Raw genomic sequence first — 25754 nt, forward strand, 5'->3', positions numbered from 1 at the left:
GAAAACATTTAACAGGAGATCAGCATGTTTTCTCTGGGCTGTGTGGGTCTCATGGAAAACACCAGCAGAATAACAACACGCCACAAAGCAAGGCAGATTTCATTACTTTGGAGTGCCTGCACTTGCTCATAACCTGGATTTACACACTGCAAATCCTCTGATCTGATTACCTCCAGTGATCACGTAAAACACCGGCTTTAAACTCTTTGCCTCAGTGATAAAACAGCCACTTTGATTCACAACGACACATTCACAATAAAGTATACTGTAAACGTACCTGTCCACAGCCGGGGGCATTGCACACAAACGGCCTGTCGTCTCCCATATTTCATGCAGCTGAGCTAAGCTGAGGAGAGAGGAGAGAAGAGGAAATTGTTAAATAAGCTAAAAAAATTAAAAATATCAAGAGCAGAAGCTGCCCTTTGCAGGGCTGTAATTAATCAACGCTGTGCTCGCAGGGAAGGAGGATCTCTCTGTGCCCTAGACACAATCAGGGAAGAGAAATTAATCCAACCCAAGTTTAAATCAGACTTCGGAGGGCCCAGTCGATTTTTCACGCATGAAGAGAAAGTGCGGCATCGCAGCTAGAAGGGCTCGTTGGGAACCATGACAGTGAGACAATGCGGGCCGGTGGGTAGGAAAGGAGCAGGAGTTTTCCACGCCTGGGATCCCACCAAGGCCCATCACCAATTCCCTGAAGGGCCAAGGGACTTTCTGCATCTCGGTGTCACCACCTGCAAGACGGGGACAACGCTCAGCTCTCACAAAGGACTGCCCGGCGCAGCAAAGACCTACGAAACATCCCCCAGATGGAGGGTGTTGAGGAAGGGCACAGCCTGCTTCGCTCTCCCTTAGTATTTACAATAGAAAGCACAGACACATAAGCGAAAGACAGTGACAATCTACAGGAAAAAAAAAGTGCAAGCAAGAAGCGATCAAATAAATCCAAGTCCTCTCTACGTACAAGTTATATTTTCAAAGGGAGAGAACTAAAATTTGTCATTTAATTAATTAAGGGATTATAGGAGTGGTGCTCCGTTTTACAAGGCAATAATCTGGCTCCCTAGTGGGTAAACTACAAGGCTGATGGCAGGGGTAGTTTATCACAGATTATAGCCAAGGATAACAAAACACTCAGTCCTATTATGCTACAAGTGAAGCTATTCTTATTAATAAAAAATAAGAGTAAATAAAGTAACCCCCACCACCTCAAATTCAAGAAATAATGGTTCCCTCCACCCACTGATATTTTTATAGCAGGATTTTAAAAAGCTATAATAAAGCAAATGCTATCTCTTCAGGGGGTTTACTGTGTGAACATGTTCTGGCTGTTCATGTTGCTTCCAGCATCTCTTACTCCAAGTTCGGCACTTGGCTTCAGAGACGCATGTTAGCTTGCTACAGCCAAGAGCAGGAATGAAACCAGAACGCGGCCAAAATGCGTTCATGAAGACACAGGCTCTTTTAGTTAGCTTTCTGTATTTCTAACCATTAATACACGCACGCACACACAGAGCAGCAGCGAGAGGGTGGAGAGACTTGTTATTTTTAGGCGCTATATGAGAAAGTGCTCCAAGAATGCAACTTAGCAGCAGAGGGTGAATGCATGCGCTACAGAAAACAGTCCCCTTTTGCTTTTACTGAAAAGACACAGAAAATCAATTATTGCTTAATATGAAAACAAGATTATTTTTCTATTACCATGCGCTAGGGCAATGTGCAGCTAAAATGGGTGACTACAAGAGGTGGAATTCCCCTCCCCAACCGCTGGCTCAGCCACAGCACACAGCGGCAACAACCAAAAGCTGTGAGAAAGTAGCTGCCAGTTCTTCTCCCACAAAAACGGGAGAGAGGTCCACAACACTCGACTATGTTTGGATTTATTAAGCAAAACTCCAGAGCCTATGCAAACACGAACTCACAAAGGATAAACAGCCCTCTCACAAATGGAACGGACGAGCAGCCAAAACGCTCCCTAGCATAGGACAAGCGTAATAAAGGCTGTAAAGGCGGCCAGGAACATCCACCCACCACAGCAGCCCCCCAGAAAAGCCCACGGAAGCAAAATGGGGCTTGCAGAACTGGAGGGTGGCATGGCAGGAGGCAACAGCAGCTCTGGATCGGAAGATTAAATCCTGTCGAAGGCTAGCCTTGAGGTGACGTGGGCACAGATGACAGCAAGATGAGTCTGAGTGAGGACACGTTAAAAAGATACGACTCTGCATACCATCCCTCTAAACTTCCACCCAAGCTCCAAACTGGGAACTTGAGAAACCAAAATACTGACCCGTTGCTCCTGCATGCTAAACAACCGGGCATCTCACCTCCATCTCTCCACAACCAACCGATCCTCCTCCAAGAGGAATCTCCTTCAGGCCCTGAAGCAGCTGACTTGCATGCATCTGCTGCATCCTAACAGTGAACATACGAGCTGCTGTCACGAACTGCTCTGAAGGCACAGAGAAGCCCAGGCTTTGTCAGGAAGTTTTAACATGCAAAAGCAGACTCTAGCATGGAGGGATGAAGAGGTCAAACCTTCTTGTAATACCAAACCACTGCTCCGATCAACTCCCTGATACTGCAAAGAAGAGAAGCACAAAACTGATTAAACACTTTTTATCACCTGCATTTGAGGTCCAAAAATATTGCACTTAAACCTTCCAGTTAGCTGCACAAAAAGCTACAACTCTGAATGAGTCAAGAGACAGTGCTTAGTCCTTCATCACCCACTCCTAGCAGAGGGCAGCCCAACTACTACTCTATTTGTAAGAAATAAAAAGAGAAATCAGATCAGACGCACAGGGGACACTCAGTTGATGACTGCTGGAGTTATTTTACCATCACCTTTGCAGTACGGAGGCTGGTAAGACTATGGTATCAGGATGCAGACCAAATAAAAGTCAACAGTTGTTTTCTTGGGCAACCCAGACCTTGTTTTTCCCCTTCCTAACAGTCTTACTTTGCACCTTCCTTGCCCAGAAGAGGCAAGGGTCTGTCCCACAGCTCTCAGCATGGCCAAGGCTCCCAGGAGCTGCAGTCAGTGTTGTCTCTTAAGCTGAAGGTAGAAGCAAGAGTCATTAGTTCCCAATTTCTTTATCCCGATTTAGTCAATGATTTGTGCGGGCTTTGACAAGTTGTTTACCTGCTGCAAAGCGAGGGGCACAGCTTTGCACCTGTGGGGGCTCACAGGTTTGTGTTTGAATGGCACTTTGACAGTGTAAATAGCACCAAATGACCATCCTTAAGCTGGCAAAGCAAAGCACGTGGCAATACATAAGCCTGAAAGTTCCTCTTGAAGTCCTCACAGCCAGGTACGTTGGGGAACTGGTCTACAAAGGGAGGCTGGGGCATCAGTTTTTACAGTCTGTTCTCAAACTAACCACAAAAATCAAAGTCCTCTGCTAGCCCAGCACCGCATTCAGCAGTTGTCAGCAATTAAGCAGCTCCAAGTTAAGAGCTACGGCACCGAGACGGCAGCAAAGTCACAAAACTTTAAAGGACAGCTGTAATGCCCCTTGCTGTCAAAGTCAGGCTGGTGCTGGAAGTGCTTGAAGACTGTTTAAATCGCTCTCCTCCATTTAAACTAGGTTGTGTGGGATGAAGCTGGGAATGTGTTTATTTCATCAACAAACAAATCTTATTGTTAAATATGCAGCATAATTGTTATGGAGGGAGACTACTGTATTTCACGGGGCAGCCAATCCCATGCTTCTTTAATTAACACAGGTCAGAGATCTGTCCTTACGGCTGTCACTTAAGCGGCCTGCTGCCTCTGCCAATATGAAGAACTTCAGGGTCTCTCTACCTCATATTTATGCTTCCAATGCATATAAAAGCTGTTTGAGAAATTAAAGAAATGGATCAGCTGTCACTCCCAGGGCTTTGATAACACTAACTGAAAGGGAGAGCAGGAAAACAAAACAAAAACCCAATGGCATTTCAGGCTGCCTGCCAGCTACTTCTGATAGCATAACAAGCAGCTCTATTAAAAAAATTGGGACCAACACACTGCAAAAACCTCAGTTTACTTGATCTTGCAAAGCGTCAGGAGGATTCACTCATTCTTTAAAGAAAGATTTAGCTGCTCGTTCACTACAGAATATGACTGGTATGTACATACATGTGCTCAGATTTATATCACATTTAGTCAGGATAAATTGCTTCAATAAATTCTATTCTTAAGAACAGGCAGAATAAGCAGATGATTGGATACTGGGAACACATTCTCATTCCTCTTCCTGCAGCCGCGGGACAGTATTTCACTGTTTTGATGATTTTTAGCATGTTGGAAACAGCAAGGGGAAGTGAAGAAACGCAGACAGATTACTGAAGCGTGCTTCAAAGTTCTGTCAGCGCAGACCTGACAAGCAGCTGCCGTCTCACGGAAAACTGAAAAGACATTTTCAGCCAAAATAGACTGCGCTCCCCAAGTCTGCATGTGTTTTTCTCTCTCTCGCCTTATTAACTCATGCAAATAACCTATACGCTGCCTGTAAAAAGAAGTAAACCCAAAGCCACGCTTCACAGCAGTCTCAAGCGCGTGTTGTGCTGATAATCAGGCACCCCTTGGAGTTTGCACAGGGTATTTAAGAGTACAAATTTTCTGAAGACTAGCTTGTATAAAGCAGCGCTCTCAACAGGAGCAACTCCTCTGGAGTGCGCCCAGCATGAGGAAAAACAGAATAAACATGAGCTTTGCATCCAAGAGTGCATCTGCTCTGTAGTGGAGCTCATTCCCACCTTCAGCTGCAACTTTAACTCCTGACCAAAGCAACTGCAGCATCGCAAGGGGATGTTTGCAAAGCCGGACAAGCGTGCCAGGACAACAGCCACACTTCACCATTTCTCCAGCACTGCTTATCCACGGGTGTCAGCGCTGACAGAGCAATGATGAGTTTTTCCTGACGTTAATCTTGTTCTCTATTTGTTAGGGACATCACTTCTTCCTACTTCTGGCATGGAGATAAACGGGAAATATTACGTGGAGTGGTTCAGTGCATGCCAGGATGCTGGGCTGACATCGAGTAGGCACGTGTTGTGATAGCACCCTAGAGACCAGGGGCTCTTCCGCAAAACGAAGAGAGGCAAAACCCCAGAGCAACGTTCACCCCAGTCCTGTTCCCAGCTCCGTTACTGCCTTGTGCTGTGATCTTGGGCAACCCACTTAACGATTGCTTTGCAGATAGAGAAAACAAACCCTCTAGAGATTAATGCACACCTACATAGGCTCCACTTACTCAATTGCTGCATGAATTGTATTTGTAGGGTATGAAGATATTTGAAGTTTTGATTCCACAAGGAACTCATGCGCAAAGCCTTTTGTTAATTCAGGTCCTTAGCTGGGAGGGATCGCATGTGTTTTTAAAGGGAAAAGTAATCAAGTCACAGCTGATGCATAAGAAAGTTAAGTATTTTGCTGTGTGGGCTATGAGGCAGCATGCCTTAAATGTCCATTAACAAGAGAGCATTCTGGGCAGCCTGAGGCCTTACTGATAGCAGAGGACTTCTGTTAAGTTCGGAAGAACTACAAGACACTGTTTTGGAGATGATTATTGGTCTGATGAAGAAAGAATTTGAGACAATCTACTCTACTTTGAGGCTTTGGAAAATCTGAGTCAAGAGTGTGAGCATGGTAGTGCAGAAGCCACATCAATTTTGTGTGCAATACACCAAGCATGCTGCAGATTGCTTAATAAATAATTCAGTCAGCAGACCCACCTGAAACTTGCTGGAAGAATTCCCTTGTGAAGAGTCAAGAGAATTAAAAAAGAAATCCCTCGAACAAATCAAAATATCAAATTAGCACCTGCAGAACTCAAACCATACAAAATCCCCTCAGAACCATGGAGGCTCATAAATGAAAAATCTATCACGGGCTGAACCTGGGCACAAGAGCTTGCTCTCAGCGATGATGAAGGTGGCAGTTCGCCCCTACAACGGACATTAGGAGACCTATAGGCTTTGATACAGCTGCACTGGAGAGGAGACTACTTACCACTTTGGAACGGTTTTGTCCTCTCAAAGTTTAAACCTAACAGAAGGTGGTCTTCTCCATGGTTCGGAATATATACCTATTACCTTAGATCAAATATATTTAGAACTATGTTTTCACTAACCTGTTTGCAACAGCTGGTGTAGACAGGATCAACTGTAACCCAAGGTAGCCGTGAGGATCCCTAATCTAGGCAAGCCCTTGCAAACAGAAGGCAGATGGACAGAAGTGTTTTGCCTGCAGCACCGGTGCCAGCACAGGAAGAGATTACATGCCGTGATGTTTGCTGTGCCTCCTTCTACACGATAGAAAAAGAAGAGAAGGGTCTTCCCAAAGAGCTGTGTAAGGCCACAGCTGGAGCTGGACAAGCCTTTGCCAATTTTGTGATGACAAACCATCTTGTTATTTGGAGGAGATGTACAAACCTCCCACTACCACCATTTTAGGGACGTAAAACACCACATACTTTTCCACTGGTTACTTTGGAAGTTGCTTTGCTGTTATTCTTTCCTTCACAGGGAAGAATTCTTCACCGAAGTCAGCCAGGAAGCAAGAGAGTGCAAATGAGTTGCTGGGATTGGGAAGCAGGAAGGGGGTCCAGTCTAGGACCTTCTACGGGAGAGTCTTTTTAGTAGACAGCTCATTTCCCCCAGCTCAGGCCCTCCCTCTCTTGCACACAATTCTCCCCAGACTAATAGGAAAGTTCTGCCTCTTCCCACCGTTACGGCTGAATTTCTCCATCATTCCTTTTCCCTACCAACATCCATGCATGCACCTTACGCATCCCAGTCCCCTACCGCCTCCCTGGGTAAGGGCATTAGCTGACAGGTACATTAAACACTAACAAAAGGTATAATTTTAAACTTGGCAATGAACCACAACCTAGGTGTGAAGTTCCAGAGAGGTTAAAAGCGATGGTTCGTATATAGACAGGATGATGTTGTGATCTTTAAAATTAAGGTATGTATTTTACCCATCTAAACAGGCTCCTGGCACTCGCAAGAGCTGGAAGGGAAAAGGCTGCAGGTATCCGATGAAAGCTGAAGCCTCCCCCTCCCATCCAAATGAACTGAGCTGCCCATCAGATCCTCTATTTATGATGAAGAGCTTGACTGGGACACTGGTCTGGGGATAAGCTGGTTTTGCTTACCACAATAATCAAAATTTCCACTTATTTAAAAGTTTAATTCTTCCTGCAGATATTCAAGTCAGCCCATATGCTACTTTCCCCCTGGTATATCAGTCCATAAACCGAAGTGGTCCCAAAGCATGTTAACTAACCCATTAAGAAAAAACTAAGCCAGTTATCCTAGTCTAGACAGACACCTAGGGGTAATATTTTAACTCCCTTAAAAGGAATTAGACATATTACATGCATCAACAACAGCAATGAAAGACCAGCCTTCCTGAAAAGGATTTCCCCCAGGACACGTGTTGGCACCTCATTTTAAAAACTTCAATTTGGAAACAGTTTCGGAAGACACATGAGAAGCAGGATACACGTTTTCAAAAGCACATTTGGCATTTATGGTTCCTTTCATCCAAGATGCTCCATAGCCTTTCAAATGCACTATTTTAGCTTTATAGAGGAAAGGAGATTCTGAGGTATGCCTGTAGCCACAGTGAGAAGTCATGGTTTTGGTTGGCAGCCATTAGCCTGATGCCACAGAAAGGGCCACAGTCAGACTCTTAATTGCCTTTAGCGTTGTCACCCACAACCACGCTTTCAGAAGTGCACATTACTACAAATATCCCACGCCCTAGTCATTAAGTATACTCGACTGCCCTAATACGTGTCAGGATCGAGGTACGAGCAGCATCAGTTTTTGTGTTCGTGAAGCTTTTACGGACCCGTTCCAGCTGAATTACTGACAAGCAGCTGAGGTCTGGAAGCAGTCTCAAGCCAAGATTTGTAAATCTGAGTCATGCCTCTTCTGGTTTGCGAAAGTCACGAGCAACTGGCCCCTCATCCCCTCCGAGGACGTTGCTGGGTCTCTTACCCTCCTATGTCCAGCTGCCTCCAACGGTGGCCCAACATCTCCTGCGCCCAACACTGGGACCCTCACAGCTGCCACCAACTGGAAAACACTTTTTCTGGATCACCTCAAATCTCCATCAAAAAAAAAAAACCCAAACCTTTTCCTTAAACCTCAGTGTTAAAATTGAAGAAACTCCCAAGTCATTAACTCTGCTGAATGTTGGGGGATAAAGTTGGTATGAAAAATGCTCTAAAAATAAGGCTCTATTGTTGTACTTGCATGTGACTATTGTTATTGCAGGAATGCTTGTGCCCAACAGTCTTGCATCTGTGCCTTGCAAGACAAGCTGAAATACTTCAGATCCCAATGAACGCTTGGGCGTACACAAAAATTGTTCTGTTTCGAGTTTGCCAGCACAGCTCCCCTCTCCAGCACAAACGCGCTTACTGGTATACCAGCACAAGAACATTTATGGTTTACTCCCATAAATCATAAGGATAAACTTTACATTAATATGACCACAAAATTAAAGATAGAGGTTGCACGAACTATGAAACAAAACCAAAAGAGCTGCAGAGCAACCTCCTAAAAATAAGCTTAAAGTAGAACAGAAAACAAAAGCAAACTGCACGCTCTGCTGACAGAAGTCTCCCTCTGCTAAGATTTACTCGCCTAGGAAGACCTGAGTGAAGAATGAGCTGCAAAATGAGTTAGACGAAAGAAAATTGCTAGAGATAGGGACATCAAGAGAAAGGACATTCCTAGGGAACTGACTGTAAGTTAAGATTGTCAGTGAAAGGTGCGGTGAGGAAACAAAAGGGCTGTTAGTTTCCAAGAGATGAACAGACGCCTGCAGGTACGATCAAGCCTCCCTCGCTCTATATTCTGTCTGTGCATGAGTTTATCTACGGTTGTTTTTCATATTCCAGTAAAAGGCTTCAGTCTCCCATCGCGCTCTCTTACCCCTCAGATTTGCAGCCTCCAAAAGAACAAACAATTGCTTGAGCGCTGCACTGCAAAAAGAGGTGATTTAGGGAATTTCAGCATCAGTTTTAAAAGTCTGCCAAGAGTTACGGCAACGATGAAAGGAGAGGTGGAGAGGAAAAGCAGACAAATCACACAGGATAACTGCGTTGGTGCCTCGGTGTCAGGATCAGTGCCGACACCACGGTGACTGCGGCACCCAGCGCCCCAAAAGGCTCTTACCAGGGGCTCTAGGATGAGGGAGTTCATCTGAGACGGGTGATGCTATCTGCAAGCAAAAAGAGGATGGATACCCAGATGGTTCAAGTGCAGCAGCCCTGTCCTGTATCACTGTAGGACATGTACTGGCACAGAGATTATAACTGGTTTACTCTCCAAAATGAAAAAGCACCCTTCACAGTCAGATGTAAAACCCATCACAGACACCAACCAGCCTCAGGCGTGCAGGAACAAGTCCAAGCAAAGGTGCAGCTAAAGGTAAGATGTCTTTCTACAAACAGGCAATGCAGAAAACCTGTTTGCAATTGTCCCGGGCTATTAAATAGGGCAAAGAGTTTTCAAGAAGGGTGGGAGACCCAGGGAGGGCTGCGGCTTTTGCAGGAAAATGACACTTTTTAGCTGACAGCAGGAGTAAAGGCAGAACTGGATCAGAAACAGTGTTCTCAAAATAATCCCCACATTTACCAAAAAAAGAGAAAGAAGTCTTCCCACAGAAGGCTTTGCCACCTGGGATTATTGCAAGGTACAACTGGCTACTACTACACCTACAGCTGGTGAAGCTTGTTTTCTCCTTGATCAAGTCACTGTGCTCCTCGCTACTCTTCTACTTTTGGCATGCCAGTTTAATGCAAAAGGTAAAACAGAGCTAGGAGTTAACTTTTTATGAGACTGAGCTACATGGGATTAATTCTCAGAGACTAATGAGTCGCAAGGCCATCCCAGATCAATTTGGGTAACTTTGTTGAGACCTGGGAGCCATGCCAAAAGCATTAACAACCAGAGCCGCGATACAAACAAGCCTATTCAAACACAAATAGTGCTCCAGACACTAGACCAAGCCCCAAGGACAGGCAGTACACTGCTACTGGGAAGAAGAGATAAAACCACAATAAACTAGATTATTATAGATGGCTGCACAGAATCTGTGCTGTAGCATACATCTTACTACAGGAAAATATACAAGATCGCAGGCAGGCTCGAGACAGAATCCGTAATTGCCACAGGGAGCTGGAACTGGAAGAGAGGTTGGTTGCAATCAAAAACCAAACTGCTTTTTGGTAAGTACGAGGGAAAGAAAGTCAGATTAAGACAGCCATTTCTACTCCGCTAGCCAAAAGAGAAGGAAGTATAAGGCACTGCCCCAAGCTCTCAAAAATAGTAAGAGATTTCCCACCAAAATGCAAGGAAGGAAACGTGTTGCTTTGAGACGGTTCCAGGAAAGGCTCTTTATTATTTTTCTAAGTGCAGTCATTAACAGCTCTCTGCCTCGAGCTTCCTGACCATCGAAAGGAATATTCAGCACACCGTGCTCTGAATAGGTTGCGATCAGCAGGGTCAGGGAGGCAGCAGCAAGAGGCAGCTGCACCCAGAAAACCCACGAAGGGGAACCCAGTCCTTCCACAGCACTTGGCTGGGGTTTAATGTCAGCATACCCCAGGCTACCCTGGATTAATGTACAACACCACGGTGACGATTCACAGCACCATAATCCATCGTACAGTGGGGTAAAAACGAACGGGTGAAGTTCTTCCTCAAGAAAACGAGCCACTTTAACGTGTAGGCTTCCTTGTCGCAGGGTTAGCTCTACAAGACAGAGGGCTAGGTGCCCAACCTGCTTTTAGGTGCCTTGTAAAGTCAATTTGGCACCTTATTTCCACTGGTGAATGACTGCTGACTCTCAAAACTAAATTAGGTGCCTGCAGGGACTTAGGAACAGAGCTTGTTCTGCACCTTTGGGTGCCCAGATCTCTGTTTGACTATCACCAGCTATTATACGCCCAAAGACATTGCGAAAGATTTTAAGCTGTACAGGGAGAGGCCACCACCAAGCTTAGTGAAAACGTGCAGGCTGCTGTTAGTCCTAGGCTTTGACTTTAAAGTTATTTTGGGGTGTGAGGGAAGGAGTGAGAATGTTTGCTTTGTAACCAAAAAGTTACAGGAGAGCTTAAAATTGTCATCTGGGAAAGAAGGCCAAAAGCCGATGCTATAAAATCTGCTTTAGAGGCATAACACCCTTATGCTTTATAAGCTTGATAAAGCAAACCCAACTGTATAAACTGGAATATTGGCAAGGAACTCGCTTGAAGTAAATCTCCAACAGACATACAGTATTTAACAAGTCATTACGAGTTAACCTACAGCGCAGGGTGAAAGCAAAGTCCAACCACTTACCATCTGACTACCTTTCTGGGTGTTCAGCACTGCTCTCAAGTTTGTAGAGGATCCCCTGTCCACAAGAGCATCCCCAAATAGCTGGGACACTATCGCCTCGATAGCATCAAAGATGCACTACGCCCTTGCTTCTGGCTTGCAAGTGCCTTAAAACAGCCCTGGAGCTTCACCACCCCAGCGAGCTGCAGTCGCTGCTATCAGAAGAAGGACCTTTCCTACCAGGCATGACATTTGGCCCTAAAGTGACTTAAAAAACAGCTCTCCTCAGCTCACACAGGAGCAAATTAACAGCCCAGCTGCAGAGTATTTCCATGTGCTTTGGGAAAAGGGTCAAACCTCACATGAAATGACAGCCACGAACAAGAGTCGCTCTCCTCCTCTCAGTGCGTGAGCGATGGGGTGGGGAGGCATTGTCAGTAAAACAAACTCCAACGAAAGGAATAACACAGGTCCCAAACCAGCACATCAGCCACAAGCGACTTAACTGAGACCAAAAATGCTTTTCCCCCGCAGTTAGAGCAACAACTCCCCTCGGCTGAGAGCTCCAGGCAGCCAGAAGGCTTTTCCCAGCACAGCTTCCACCAGTCCTCCCAACTAGACAACTTACACTGTTTATGACCCTCTTATAAACAGTAACAAGTTTACCGTTACCATAACAAAAAGTGTAATTTGTTAACATTGCCTCCACATTAGGGTCTGGCAGGATAAAAACCATTATAGAAGCTCCACTGTCCAAGAGCCTCCTCATGCTGGCCAGCCTCCAGATCTGATCTGTCCTGGCCTTCCACTTTGGAGCAAGGTGTTAGAGAAAGTCTCGTGTCATCTCCGCACGGCTGGGCCCCAGCTGAGCCACGGGGCTGCCCGCACATCACACACAGCACAAAGGGAAGGACACTGAGTTTTTTCTTAATCTATGCAGAACGTCATGGCAAAAAAAGCAAGCGAGACCAACCGCAAGAAGCTCGAGTGATCCAGAACCATCTTCAGGAGGTCCTTCTGCTCTCTAACATCAAGCTGAGGGACACCAGTGTGCAGATGCCTTGCGAGCACTTCTTAGGTTTGGTGTTTTTGAGGTGTGAGGAGGTCATATTTCATCGCACTAACAGCACGCATCCTCCTGCTCCTCCTTTCATGGTCAGATTCCTGAGAGAGAAGTAGCGGCTGCTCTTCAAATAACCTACTTTAACTAATCCTTGCCAAACATCACCGAAGCAGCCGTAGCTTGGCAAAACATGCTTTAACGCAGGCAAGGTTTCTCTAGTTAGGTGCCAAGTATCAGATTTCTAATATGAAAAGGCATCTGTCCAAAGGGTTTCGAAGCCTTTGATGAACATGAGACAAAATCCAACATAAACCAGCAAGTCAGCAACTTCCCCAGGCAAGAAGATGGAGAAAGACCATCTCTAAATCATCATCCAATTACTCATATGCCAGAGTTGTGCTTCCGCTCTCAATTTCTGGAGGAAAGATGGACTCTACAGGATGTCCCTAAGGTACTTACACAAAGACACAAGGGAGAGACCAAACTGTAAGACCCCAACAGTGGGCAGAGCAGGACTCACTGGCAGCATCTAGATGGAGTATTTGATGGGGGCACCTAGCCACCTCTCATCAAATACAGCATCCCGCCTCAACACTGCAACGAGCAGCAAGGCCCCAGGTATGGTTTAGCATCAACTGGTTGCTCCAGGACCTCCTCCAAAACGGGAGGAACTACATGGAAGTCCCTGAGCCTCCCCACTGAGGTCAGACAAGCCTCCACTTAATTCCCACCGCTGCTGTCACCTTTGAGATCAGAGCAGACCCTGCGTCTTTGGCTAGACCCAGAGGTACATCTGTCACCAGGAGCAAGGTAACAACCTAAGCGTGAATGCAGAGTGACAACAGGCGAGAGCACACCTGTATCCAACTCTAGCCAAAGCAACACAGCACAAACCTTCCCCACAATCTCAAGCAAAAAGCTTTTCTTTCCTCCTTCACACCAGAACCAACTGAACCCTTGCAGCCCACAGAAAAAGAGGCTCTAAGCAGAGATCACCAGGTAGGAACTGTTTCTGGCGTAGCTTCCAGCAGGCTTGAGTTTGTAGCGCGACAGCACGCTGAGTAAACAGACACTCTAAAAGGCAGGCTCCAAGACACACGCAGGCAGCCTCCGGATCTTGGCACTACAGCTCTCGGGTCGCCTTGCGCTTCTTCATTAGCGGTGATACATCTTCAGCTAGATGCTTCTTCACGGCAGGGACAACATATTGCAAGAGATCTACTACAGGAGAGAGAAATAATTCAAGTTTAAGAAAGGAAGGAAAAACCTAAGAGACCCACTGTTTCTTACTGAGTAGAGATAATTATAAGAAAGCCGTGACAAGCCTTAGAGAATGCATTATTTTACCTAGGAAATGCCTAAGTGACCTAGAAACTGGAGTCCCATTTCCTGAAATTATTTAGCTGCTTAAGAGCCCCTGTTTCAATGAAAGTGAGAAAAAAAGCTGCTGAAAATGAGACGTAAGAGGCCAAGTCAAGCTTGAACATATTTTCCCCACAATGGTGTGTGAAGAGTTTTAAAGGAAGATCAAAGTCAAGGCTGCACAGAGTTAAGAACAGGAGAGCCTCTTATGTAAGTGACTACCTATGGATAAAACTCTTGTCAATGAATTAAAATAACTGAAATAGTACCAGCGGGACAGGGGACAGAAAGGCACAACGCTCTTGTACATACGCGTGGTCATAAAGTAAAAATATTCTGTCCCACCTGTTATTATTTACGTCATATGTGGGCATTTTTATTTATTCAGCATTCAAAGGCACACACGTTTTATGGCTTCATTATTTGATATGCAAACCCTAAAATCAGAGGGGAGCAAGAAATATTCCAAATACAAGCAATGTCTAGAAATCTGGTACATTATTGCGAGTTGTTTAACTAGAACTGCATTCTGCCTTCGGAATGATTGTGTTTTAGCAGTGAACAAAGCCATGATTTCCTATATATAGTTTACATAATTCAGAGCATGAAATCTTACATGGATGAAGGATACAGCATCCTAAACGTGGATCATACAAACAAGCGCTCTATATGCATTGCAAATAGAGAGCTTTCCAAAAAACAAAGGAAAAGAAAGCAATGTGGGGCAGAAAGATGAAAAACATCCACACGAAGAAGAGTGAGCATCCCTCAGGAGGTTTCTCACCACCTGCACCAGAAAATGTACTTGCTCATTAAAACACTGCCAACACACTCAGAAATACATTCAAAAAAAGTCACGTTTCGTCCTGTTCGCGTTGCACATGGCTCGGTCAGAGCGAGGATCTGGACAATGAGCAATGCTCACTCTTATATAAATTCTCCAGGTTTGTAACAGTGCACTGTGCCATATAAAGGCTTCTAATCCGATTAAGGCTGTAGATAAGCTTCCTCAGCCCTGTTTTCATACAGTAAATCTACCTTGCGCTGCGGGATGCTCAGCTAAGTCTTTGCCTTCACATTGTTGGGACCCAACAGTTAATTCCAGGAGACCTGGCACCCAGCTGCTCTCACCCCTGGTGACAATCTGCCTTTGGATCTCATCTCCCTCTGCTCCTCATCTGGCTCTATTTTACCAATGCTTAAAAAAAAAAAAAAAAAAAAAGGGACTATTCGTACCACAGCAACAGCGGAAGAATGGCCTGTGAACGGCTGCCAAACCTACCTTCAGATCCCACTGCAACGAGAACAGCTCGAGGTAGAAGAAAACTACATTTCACTGCGAGAAGATTAACTGGCAAAGCTTTCCCTGCCCACACATGACCTACTTCAGCTTCACCAGCAGCAGTCCAACCTCACTTTCGAAACTTCTAAGGATTTCCAGCATCTTCAGCCCTGGACACGACCAGCTGTACCTCTAGAAACAAGTCTATTTTAAACGCCGGCTATTTTAAATAATTGCAAGCATCATCTGCTTAGCGATTTTAAGATTTGTTCCCTTCATCTCAGCAGAGTCAGCACCAACAAGAGTTTTTTGGCAGAAAACCCAAAAGCCATGTTCTGCTCCAAGTCTGGTTTACTCACTTTGGAAACAGTTAAAGGGTATAAGACAGCTCGGTACGGTTAGTTACACAGGTATAAATACACTCATTCGGGCATTGCTTATTCCCTAGCACTGCCAAGTCCATGTCTAGCCAAGTCCTTAATACACTGAAGTCTGTGAAAGACTGCTTTTTTATTATTATTATTATTATTATTTTAAATAGTAACAATGGTATTCAGAACGGGGACTCTGCCAACCAAGGCTGAAAACATTCTCCATGAGCAAAAAAAAAAAAAAAAAAAAAAAAAAAAGAGAAAGCAAGCAGTGCAAGAGCTCTGCTAAAGGCAGCACTGCAAGCGTGGCAGCACGTCCCCAAAAGGCAGGGAAATGGTGAACTTTGCAGCTTTACTCACTTTTGAACTCCAGGCACAACATGCATTTCATACTAAAGGAGTTCAAATATCTTTTTTTTCAGGAGAAGGGGGGGAAAACGTCCTCGTACAGCTTCTCTTTTAGGATTTATTTGGTAGCCGTGCCTCACAAAGAGAGCTCAGAGCTCTGCAGAGCATGCACAGAGAAATACCCCCATATTTCTCGGCCCGTAGCTGGCAGAGAAGCTTTGTTTATTCATGAACCAGCTTGCAACGGCTGGCACCACGTCTCCACCGCCGCTTTATTCTCTCGCGCAAGGGTGGGACAGCAGAGCGGCATTCCAGACCGCTGCAGGCTCTCCGTGGGCTGGCTCGCTCCTGCGACGAGAGCGGCAGCGCCGTTCACAATCCCCGCACCGCTCCCCGCAAGCCAAACCCGTTGCTTTCGTTGGGAAAGTTCAGTACGTGGCTGCTGTCGCCTGGGAGCTCAGCTCTGCGCTTGTCCCAATGTGGGACGGCAGCCCCTGCTCGTGTACAGCAGCAAAAGGGAGACATGGAGGTAGGAAAATTCACCCCGGCCAGCTTGGCCTCTCATTCCCACCCCAGCAAAGCATGCAAAGAGCTTAGAGGAAAGAGGCGCAAGCCAAAAAATCCTGCTCCACAAAATAATTAGCCTGAATTAAAATTAGGTTTAGCCTCAGTGAAACCACATTGTGTTGAAGTTGGTTAAGGCGCTGAATTTATCATGTTTCAAAAACAAATGTCAAACTTTGGCATGCATTAAAATGCAGCACGTGCTATATAAAGGATACTGTACGGCTGACTTCTGCATCAGCATGTGCCCCACCAGGTGTATCGGGGAGGTGGGGGGAAAAAAAAAGCAAGAAGCTCTTGGAAGATTATGAAATTGAACTTCAGAGAAGCAGTTAAGCCAAACTCCCATGAGCCAAGACTAATTGCAGCAAAACACATTGTAAATATCAGCTCTAAAGAGGGAGAACAAACCCGAGTGCACGAACATCAACCAGCAGCTTGGAGAGGAACCTCTGTGGATACCAGCACCTCCGAGGGCTGTAAGTCAGGAAATGCCGGTGTCCTCCAACGCGCGTGCTCTCCGCGACCCAGTCTCGCAGCTTACCCGCCTGCGTGCCCATTGCTCGGAGGAGGGCTGAGACCACAGGTACAGCTTGGCCAGCCTCAAACTCCTGCCGCTTCTGCCGGCAGAGCAAGGCTGCGCACAGTTTAAGCCTTAACTTTTTGGATCTGGGCAAAGCGATTCAAAGAAGTGGAGAAGGAGCAGAATGAAGAGATTCGCTGAGGACTTCTAGTGACACGAAGTAGGAATTCATCAGTCAGACAAAAAGATGTGACAAATATTGTGATGTGAAGGCTGAGCATTATGCGGCTGACTAAAACCTCAGTTTTATATTCAGAAGGAAGTGAGGCTATAAACGTGCTTTTGTTTTAGTCTCTATAGGCAGCTTCCTACGCACCTCTACACCAACAGAAACTATTTCTAGCTCCCCAGGGAAACCCTTGCTTACCTCTCTGCTCAGCCCACACTACTCAGCATTCACCCATTGTATTACAAGTTCCTTGAAACCAAAACCAAGAAACAGGATTACTTTAAAATGGGGAAAAAATAAATAAGTGAAGTTACAGGAAGCAACAGGTCCCCAATACTGAAGGTCTGTGAAAAAAAATATTTTCTCACAGCACTGGAAAGCCCTCTCAAAATGCATCATAGTTGGGTGCTAAGCGATGGGGGGAAGAGTGGTTTTGGAAATCTAACCTCAATTCTTGGTGCTAGGAACATAGAAAAAAAAAAAAGGCCCTAAGAAAGTCAGAAGGATAAATAAAACCAAACAGAACGTGAAAAAGTATCACGTGTGATGCAGCAGAAAATGAGTCCAAAACAAAATCCAACCCAGAGATCCTCTACTAACACATGCTGCAAAAAACAACACGCGCACCACGAGGCCTGCCAGAAGCTGAGCGTATTTTACTAAGCCATTTTAAAAATGTTTCCACCACAAAGAGGCAGCAACCGGCTCTGGGCGAGGATGTGTCCTAGTTGCTCTGATCCCTGCTGCACACCCTCAGAAGAGCTCCAGTTCCTCCTCATCAGGGGAAACCGGTGGACCTTGGAAGCAGGCTCCTGCATGTTCAAGGAGGATGGGAAGAGGATTCCGTTTGTTCCCCCCAACCATCCTCTCACACCCATCCACTCGCGCTTCCTCTCTCAAACTTCCCCATCTTTCAAAACAGGAGAGGGAAATTTCCTGCCTGCGCCATGCCACATCCACAAACCCCCTTTCAGCCATCCTGAGAACGACCTCCACAGCCAGCGTCTCCTCTAGTCAGGCTCGGAAGGATTTGGGAAGAGGCAGGAATAAAGTCATTAATGAGAAGCTTGATTTTTTTTTAAGCCACGTCCTTTTATTTTTGCCATTTTCCTACATGGCATATCTATGCAATCACCATCATAGTCGTGCCACACAGATTGTAGGGCGCTTCCAAGTTAACTCAGACTAACAACAGTCCCATCAACAGCACTTGCAACCTACCAAGGTGGGCTAAGCGTCTAACAGCGGGACTCAGCAAGGCTCAACAGCAGTTTTCACCTGACATCTTTATAAATCATACAAAGAAAAAAAATCAGAGCACTACATTCATAGGGTGGGAAATGCTGGAGAAGACCGGAAAATAAGGAACCTTGAAAAAACAGAAATATGTGCAAGAATAAGTAGAAATTAATGTTAGAAATACCCTTCACAGGGGAAAAGTAAGTTAGATGCAAGTGGAAGGTTTAACAGATTCACAAAGTTTGTGTAAAGCTTTTCCTTCTCAGATCTGAGCAGACAGAGAGTAAGGAGGGGAAGTCCCAATTTCCAGCACTGATGCAAGCCACGTTCAACTCCAAGCTATTCAGTATCAGTAGGATATTGGCAAATTGGAAGGCATTCAGGAAAATATAGTTAAGCAGCTGGAGGGATTGATTTACAAGGAAAGATTAAAATAACTAGACGCCTAGTTTGGCTAAGCGGTAAGTAAGGTGGACATGATAATTTTTTTACAGTTAGTTGACAGGCAAGCGCCAAAAGGGAGAGGAAGTGTTTAACATATAACAATTAGGTATAACCAAAGGACTGGCACACAATTAAGGAAATTCATAGCTGCATTAAAAAAGTTCTTAAAGCAGTGAAGTCTATCAGATACTAAAATAGTCTCCCACTTCTCAATTCCCAAGCAACTTCTAGGATGGGAAATAAAACACTCTTCTGAGAAAAGACCATACCAGCCGCAGGTAATCACTACAAACCTCACAGGTCAACTGCTGACTAGCTGCTTCCACCAGCTGAACCCACTCCCTTTTTTGTTTGTTTGTTTTTGACACTAAGAGCAAACAAGCACTCCAGAACTCTCCAGCCCACAAAGTGATTACAGTTGGCAACAGTGACTATCCCACTCATGTCACAGAAGGTGAATACGATCTCTCACTTTAAGGAAACAAGGAGCAAGGATGTTAACCCTACTCATTTTCCAAACGGGAATCTGGCTGTTCAATCCACCTCCCACAAACTTCTCCTCCACATTCAAACAGTTAAGTTATTCTTAGTCTCCGCTGAGAAAACCCCAATCCAAAAAAACTGTCCAACAAAGCCAGTGGTTGAGAACTGCTGCTGAATTCCTCTGCAGAAATGACTTTTAGTAACAACTATTTTTAAAGCAGTTTGCAAAGAACTAGACAGCCCCTTCAGACCATGCCTGGCAGAGGAAAGTCCCTGCCAAACAAATACTGTAGTGAGGCAAAATAAATTGGGAAGTCTGCTGAAGTGTTAGCAACACTTCTATGTTGTACTCCTGAACGTTAAATTGAAATGTTGTCTTTAGAGGGACCTGAGCAGGGAAAGAAGTGATAACTTCATAAAGAAAGATAACGATGTGACTCAGTGAAGAAGAGGCAACGACGAAAGAGGCAGAAAGAGCAAAATGGGGAAAGCTGAGCAGAACAAGGAGTTTTTGTTGTCACACGCATTTCACCTCACACCTGAGCCTGCCGATCTCTTTTCCTTAGTAAGGTTGAGGGACTCCGTACCAACGCTTCTGGCAGTAGAAACAAAACTGCTTTGAGACGTGACCCAGCTGGTGCTCGCGAAGTCAGAACTACCAAGAGGCAACAGATTTCACAGTGCCAGCGGCAGATGAGCAAGTGCACAGTGAAACCTCACCGCTTCAACAAGCTCTCAGAAGTCTGAGCTCTCAAAGTCCCCCAGTGAGACTTAACCACCGTTTCAGACTTGGGAAAAAAAACTACTTAATTCTCTACTTTCTGTTGTTTGCATGTCTTCTTTTACTCAGTGCTGTGAGAGTCACTGATCCCCCCTGGGACTGCATGGGGTGGGATGGGGCTGAGAGCCCCCCACCTCCCAACACCCTGCAGCCCCACAGCCGTTCACCAGCCTACACCCTGTTCCCCACCTCACCCCCACGGGCACCTACAACCTCTCCACATCCCTTCTACATCTGCTTGCCACTGGGAGCCCCCACACCACACGTAGGCCTGGATCCTCCCCAGCTGCCCCAAAAGAGTCACGAGCCACCATCCTGAGCGCACCCCGCTCTTCATCCAGAGGAGGACCAAGTCCCAGTTAAAGGGGTTCCCCCAGCACCTGCATCTCAGGGGGTCCCTCCCCCCACCAGGCTCCCCTCTAACTCCTGAGGTCCCCGTATCTGCCAACCCCCAGGACACCCCGTATCTCTTCAGGGTCCCCCAGGATCTGCACACCGAAGGGTCTTCCATATCTACAACCTCCAAAGACACCCCCCCCAACTCTCTCTCCTCTTCCAAAGCTCCCCCACCCCTCAAGGTCTCCCATCCACAGTCCCTCAAGACTCCCCAATAACTCTCCAGGGCTCACCCCCAGAATCCCACTGCAAGACCCCCCTCCCCTTAAAGCCCCCCAAGACCCCCCCCAGGACACCCACCCCTCAGTGCCCCTTTATTTGCAACCCCTCAAGTCCCCTCATACTCCCCAGGACCGCCCCCCCCCCAAGGCCCCCACCCCTCGCGGCCCCCCCATACTCCTGACGCCCCGTATCCCGCTGACCTCCCCATACCTCCGCCCCTAGACCCCCAAGCCCCCCCGTTTGCCCGGGTTTCCCCCCCCCGGGGCCCCCCTGGCCTCCGGGCTCCCCCCCTCAGGCACCGCCCGGGCCCCTCGCTGCCCCCAGCAGCCCCGCCCACCTGGGGAGGGGCTTGCCCCATCGCGGCGCCCCCTAAGCCACCATTGGCCGCGCCGCCCGCCACTCCGGGCCTAGCGGCGAGTCGATTGGCCGGAAGGCTCCGTCAATCAGCGAAGGGGCGGGGGCAGCGAAGCGGCTGCCTCACGAAAACTCGGGGAGAGTTGTGGGGGGGAGGGGCCGGCCGGGGATCCCCGCGACCCCCCCGGGGGCTGCCCCGCCGCCTCTCTCGCCGCCTCCCCCGCCCGGGGCGGCCCCGCGGCCCGCCAAGCCCGGGCGCCGCCGGTTACCTGAGGGAGGGCCGGGCCGGGCCGCGCCGCCGCCGGGGCCTCGCGCTGGCTGCCTCTCGCGCTGGGGCTCCCGCCTCCCCTCCGCGAGCCCCCCCCCACCCGCCTCCCAACGCGCGAGACTCTCGCGAGACCCGAGGGGAGGTAACCGCGCCGGGACCAATGGGGGGCTTCGGGGGCGGGGTCTCGCCGCAGAGGGGCGGGGCTAACCACGCCTCCTCGGGGGTGACCAGAGGGAGGGAGGCCTCCGGGGACAGAGAGAGGCCGCCCCGGGGGACTCTCCCTCCTGCGGGGACAGCGACACGGGGACACCCCTGAACCCAGGACACGCCTGATACCCGCACCCCAACACCCAGGAACACCCCAAACTCCAGCTCCTGGGGCTGCCAGGCGGCCGGTGCCGGTTGAGGTGTCCCCAAGGGGGTGATGGCCCTGGGCAGGGACAGATGGAGGTGACAGCCCAGGCTGCAGTCCCCAGGGCTGCCGGCTGTCCCTAGGCATCAATGATGTCCCCGTCCCCTTGGGGACGTGGCTGAGGGCTCAGGGTGGCAGCAGGCCTCAGCCCCAGGCAGATGGTGTCCCCTCTGGGGACACTGCCACCTCCCCACGGCGGGGGGGAAGCGAGCCCAGGGCAGCGTGGTCCCCCGCTGCACTGTGCCCCAATGCCAGCCGCAGGCAAGTGACACAGGACGGGGCCACCAAGGAGACACAAGGAGCAAAGACCCCGTTATCAAACCGTCTTTATTCCCCTCCCGCCCATGGCGGGGCCAGGGTTGGGGTTGGGGCTCTCCCCTGCCCTGCAGCCGGCATCCACCGCTGGGCAGGGGACCAGGCACACTGGGGCGCCGGCTCCGTCACTGTCACTGTCACCGGCTCTGTCACATGGCGAAGAGGATGAGGAAGGCCACCATGAGGCAGAAGAGCCCCATGGCCTCGGAGAGGGCAAAGCCCAAGATGGCGTAGGAGAAAAGCTGCTGTTTAAGCGAGGGGTTCCTGCAGGGAGAGGAGAGGCCGGTCAATGGGGGTGCAGCCAGCCTTCGACCCCCCCATTTCCATCCTCCCCAGTGTCCCCTCTGACCTGGCGTAGCCGATGATGAGGCTGCCGAAGACAGTGCCGATGCCAGCGCCAGAGCCAGCCACCCCCACGGTGGCAGCGCCAGCGCCAATGAACTTGGCGGCGGTGTCGATGTCCCGGTGGGCTGCGCTCGTCTGGATGGTCCGGTGGGCACCCGGTCGCGCCTGGGAGGGTGGGCAAGCAGGTGGAGGGGGGGAACCTCATCCCAGCCCCCCTCGAGGCCTCAGTTTCCCCCCATCGATCTCCCCACAGCCTCTCAGGGAGCCCCAGAGCGGGCAGGGGGCACAGTCGCTTCCCCACGCCCCTCCCAGGGGCAGTGGTCAGCACCCCCCAGCCTGCTGTGTGCCCCCCAGTCCGAGCTGGGCATGTTACCTGCTCCATCCGGGCCTCGGGACTGCTCAGCACAGAGGCAGAGAGGGGCTGGCACAGCACTCGCGAGCTCCTCCTCACCTGCAAGGCACAGCACCCTCAGCTTTGGGTGGGACACTCCACCCCATGCTCCCTCAGGGCAGTGAAATTCCACACAGGGGTCCCCTGAGGTCACCGATGCCACCTCTGGTACCCCCCGAACATGCTCAGCCCCTCGGGGCACCCTATGAGCCAGCAGCACCCAGCTGGGAGAGCCTGTCCTGGCACCCAGCACCAAAGCGGAGCACCCCATGGCCCTGCCGCGGGCACCCCACAGCTGCAGGCGTCGGCGTACAGATCCTGCGTGCTGCCGGGGCCGGCACCCGGCCAAAGGCGCTTTACGCCCAGCGCCGTATCCACCTCCACGTGGGTAATTAGTAACCATCGAGGGATGGCAAACGATCTTTAACCAGAGCGGCTGAGCGCTCGGGGCTCCACTCACCTTCAGTGCGGCCCAGGGTGGCTCTAGACCTGCAAAACTGTCCCCAAACCTCTCTCCCTGTCCCCGAAGCAGGGCATGTGTTACCCCCCGCACATCCTCGTTCCACAGAGGGGACATCGAGGGCGAAGGAGAGGTTTGTTACTACTCACTAGCGCAGGAGCGGAGACGAACTTTGCACAGGCGTACATGGTGAGGGACGGAGTGACACACGTGCAGGACACGGCTGGAAGAGACACACAGACACCAGGGCGTGAGGAGCCGCAGCACGTGGGATCCGGCCTCACGGATGCGGGGTGGCCCCTGGGACAGGCACAGGGGACTTGGGGACACACAGGAGGTCTGAGCCATGCGGGAATGGCAGGGCTGTACATGTCTTTGTCACCCAAGTGACAGCTGAGTGCCACCATGGGGGCAATTTGGGGCTCAGGACTTTGGGGTCCTGGAGTTGCTCCAGCGCAGAGTCCTGGGGGGTTTCACCTGCCCGGGGGGCAATAGGAGCTCGTGAGGCCCCTCGTCCCCGCGAGGCAGGACAGGCTCTGGGGATCCCCCCTCGGCCCTGCCAACTGGGGCAGGCGTGGACAGAGAATGGGACAGCTCTGGGGGGGTCACGGCCTGGGGACCCCCAGCCCTGGCAGGGGACCTGGGGGCTGGAGAGGACAGAGCACAGGGGGGGAAATCCCAGCGTGGAAGGAGACCACCCCAGAAGGCAGTGTGAGGGGATGTGGCCCCAAAACAGTGGGGGGGGGGGGGTGTCACCCCGAAACTCGGGGGGGTTGTCACCCCGAAATTCACTCTGTGTGGGGGTGTCACCCCAAAACTCGCGTGGGGGTATGCCCCAACCAGCTCTTGGGGGTGGGGGGGGGGAGGTCGCCCGTCCCTGTCCCCACGCAAAGGGGGTGTGTGTATCTCTTGGACGTCCCCCACCCCTGAGGGGGGGCCTCCCCTCCCCCACCCCTGAGACCTCTCTCGCCCTCCCCTCCCCCACCCTGAGGGGGTCTCTCTCCCACTCCCCCACCCTGAGGGGGTCTCTCTCCCTCTCTCCTTGCCCCCATCAAGGTGCTCTCTTCCCCCCCGAGGGTGCCCCCCCTCACGCCCCAACCCGCCGCCGCTCACCTGGCGTACCGGCAACGGGCAGGTCGCGGAGGCACCGAGTGCGCAGGCGCGCCCGGAAGCGCCACCCGGAAGGACCACTGAGAGGCAATGGATGCCGCCGCCCAGAGCGCCCTCCGCCCCGCGGCGCCGCCTGCGGGCCGGGAGGCGGCGGGGCCGGGGGCTGCGCGCCCTCTGCGGGGCGGTGAGGAGCAGCGCCGCGCGGGGGCGGGGCTGGGAGGAGGGGGCGGGGTCTGGAGAGGCGGGACCGCGCCCCCTGGCGGCCAAGAGGGGCGCTGCGGGCGCAATTTCGTGGGGGGGCACCAGCGGACGTGGGGGTGCACGGGGCTGGGGGGGGCCCGTGGGTGCGTGTGTGTGTGCACACGTCTGTGCACGTGTGTATGTGTGTGCACGTGTGTACGTGAGCGTACACGTCTGTCTACACGCGTGACGCGTGTGCGTGCCCAGGTGTGCGGACACGTGTGTGCGCACAGGGGCGTGTGCATGGCTGTGGGCTGTGTGCGTACGTGTGTGTGTTTGCACGTGTGTGTGCAAGGAGCGTGCACGTGTGTGAGGACAGGGTGCCAGGGTGCTGGGGGACTGGGACACCCCAGGGTGCAGGGGACGGTGTCACCCCAGGGTGCAGGGGGACAGTGTCACCGAAGGGTGCTGGGGGACTGGGACACCGCAGGGTGCAGGGGACGGTGTCACCACAGGGTGCTGGAGGCCTCTTAGGGTGCAGGGGGATAGTGTCACCGAAGGGTGCTGGGGGACTGGGACACCGCAGGGTGCTGGGGGACAGTGTCACTGAAGGGTGCTGGGGGACTGGGACACCGCAGGGTGCTGGGGGACGGTGTCACCCCAGGGTGCTGGGGGACTGGGACACCCCAGGGTGCTGGGGGACAGTGTCACCGAAGGGTGCTGGGGGACAGTGTCACTGATGGGTGCTGGGGGACTGGGACACCCCAGGGTGCTGGGGGACAGTGTCACCACAGGGTGCTGGGGGACAGTGTCACTGATGGGTGCTGGGGGACTGGGACACCCCAGGGTGCAGGGGACGGTGTCACCAAAGGGTGCTGGAGGCCTCTTAGTGTGCAGGGGGACAGTGTCCCTGAAGGGTGCTGGGGGACTGGGACACCCCAGGGTGCAGGGGACACTTTGTCACCCTAGGCTGCTGGAGGCCCCTTAGGGTGCAGGGGGACAGTGTCACCGAAGGGTGCTGGGGGACTGGGACACCCCAGGGTGCAGGGGACGGTGTCACCACAGGGTGCTGGAGGCCTCTTAGGGTGCTGGGGGATAGTGTCACCGAAGGGTGCTGGGGGACTGGGACACCCCAGGGTGCAGGGGGACGGAGTCACCGCAGGGTGCTGGGGGACTGGGACACTCCATGGTGCTGGGGGACGGTGTCACCCCAGGGTGCTGGAGGCCTCTTAGGGTGCAGGGGGATAGTGTCACCGAAGGGTGCTGGGGGACCGGGAAACCCCAGGG

At 50.4% G+C, this 25754-nt stretch overlaps 2 protein-coding genes across 2 annotated transcripts in view; both read right to left on the minus strand.

The window, feature by feature from the left end:
• The window catches only part of LOC104264084 (cyclic AMP-dependent transcription factor ATF-7), a 69302-nt gene extending 48021 nt beyond the window's left edge, over positions 1 to 21281 (minus strand). Inside the window, exons 1-2 of the mRNA XM_059832791.1 lie at positions 21256 to 21281; positions 278 to 346 (exon numbers count right to left, since the gene is read on the minus strand). Of these exons, the coding sequence (XP_059688774.1) occupies positions 278 to 325 (48 nt within the window). The 5' untranslated portion in view covers positions 326 to 346; positions 21256 to 21281. The remainder of the gene's footprint in view (positions 1 to 277; positions 347 to 21255) is intronic.
• A 694-nt stretch (positions 21282 to 21975) lies between these two features.
• On the minus strand, positions 21976 to 24323 carry ATP5MC2 (ATP synthase membrane subunit c locus 2). Its single transcript, XM_059832818.1, has 5 exons — positions 24291 to 24323; positions 23327 to 23400; positions 22700 to 22777; positions 22331 to 22491; positions 21976 to 22245 (listed from the first exon to the last, which is right to left on the minus strand). The coding sequence occupies exons 2-5, from the start codon at positions 23363 to 23365 to the stop codon at positions 22131 to 22133; spliced, it is 393 nt and encodes a 130-aa protein (XP_059688801.1). The 5' UTR covers positions 23366 to 23400; positions 24291 to 24323; the 3' UTR covers positions 21976 to 22130.
• Between the last annotated feature and the right edge of the window lie 1431 nt (positions 24324 to 25754).

This window comes from Gavia stellata, chromosome 36, assembly GCF_030936135.1.
Source record: "Gavia stellata isolate bGavSte3 chromosome 36, bGavSte3.hap2, whole genome shotgun sequence".
NCBI lineage: Eukaryota > Metazoa > Chordata > Aves > Gaviiformes > Gaviidae > Gavia > Gavia stellata.

Excerpts from the sequence above, each read along its gene's own strand:
- ATP5MC2 (XM_059832818.1), bottom strand. The coding sequence starts at position 23,365 with ATGTACGCCTGTGCAAAGTTCGTCTCCGCTCCTGCGCTA. Across the intron at positions 22,778-23,326 it reads TCGTCTCCGCTCCTGCGCTA|GTGAGGAGGAGCTCGCGAGT; the intron begins GTGAGTAGTAAC and ends TGTGCCTTGCAG. Across the intron at positions 22,246-22,330 it reads CTCATCATCGGCTACGCCAG|GAACCCCTCGCTTAAACAGC; the intron begins GTCAGAGGGGAC and ends CTCTCCCTGCAG.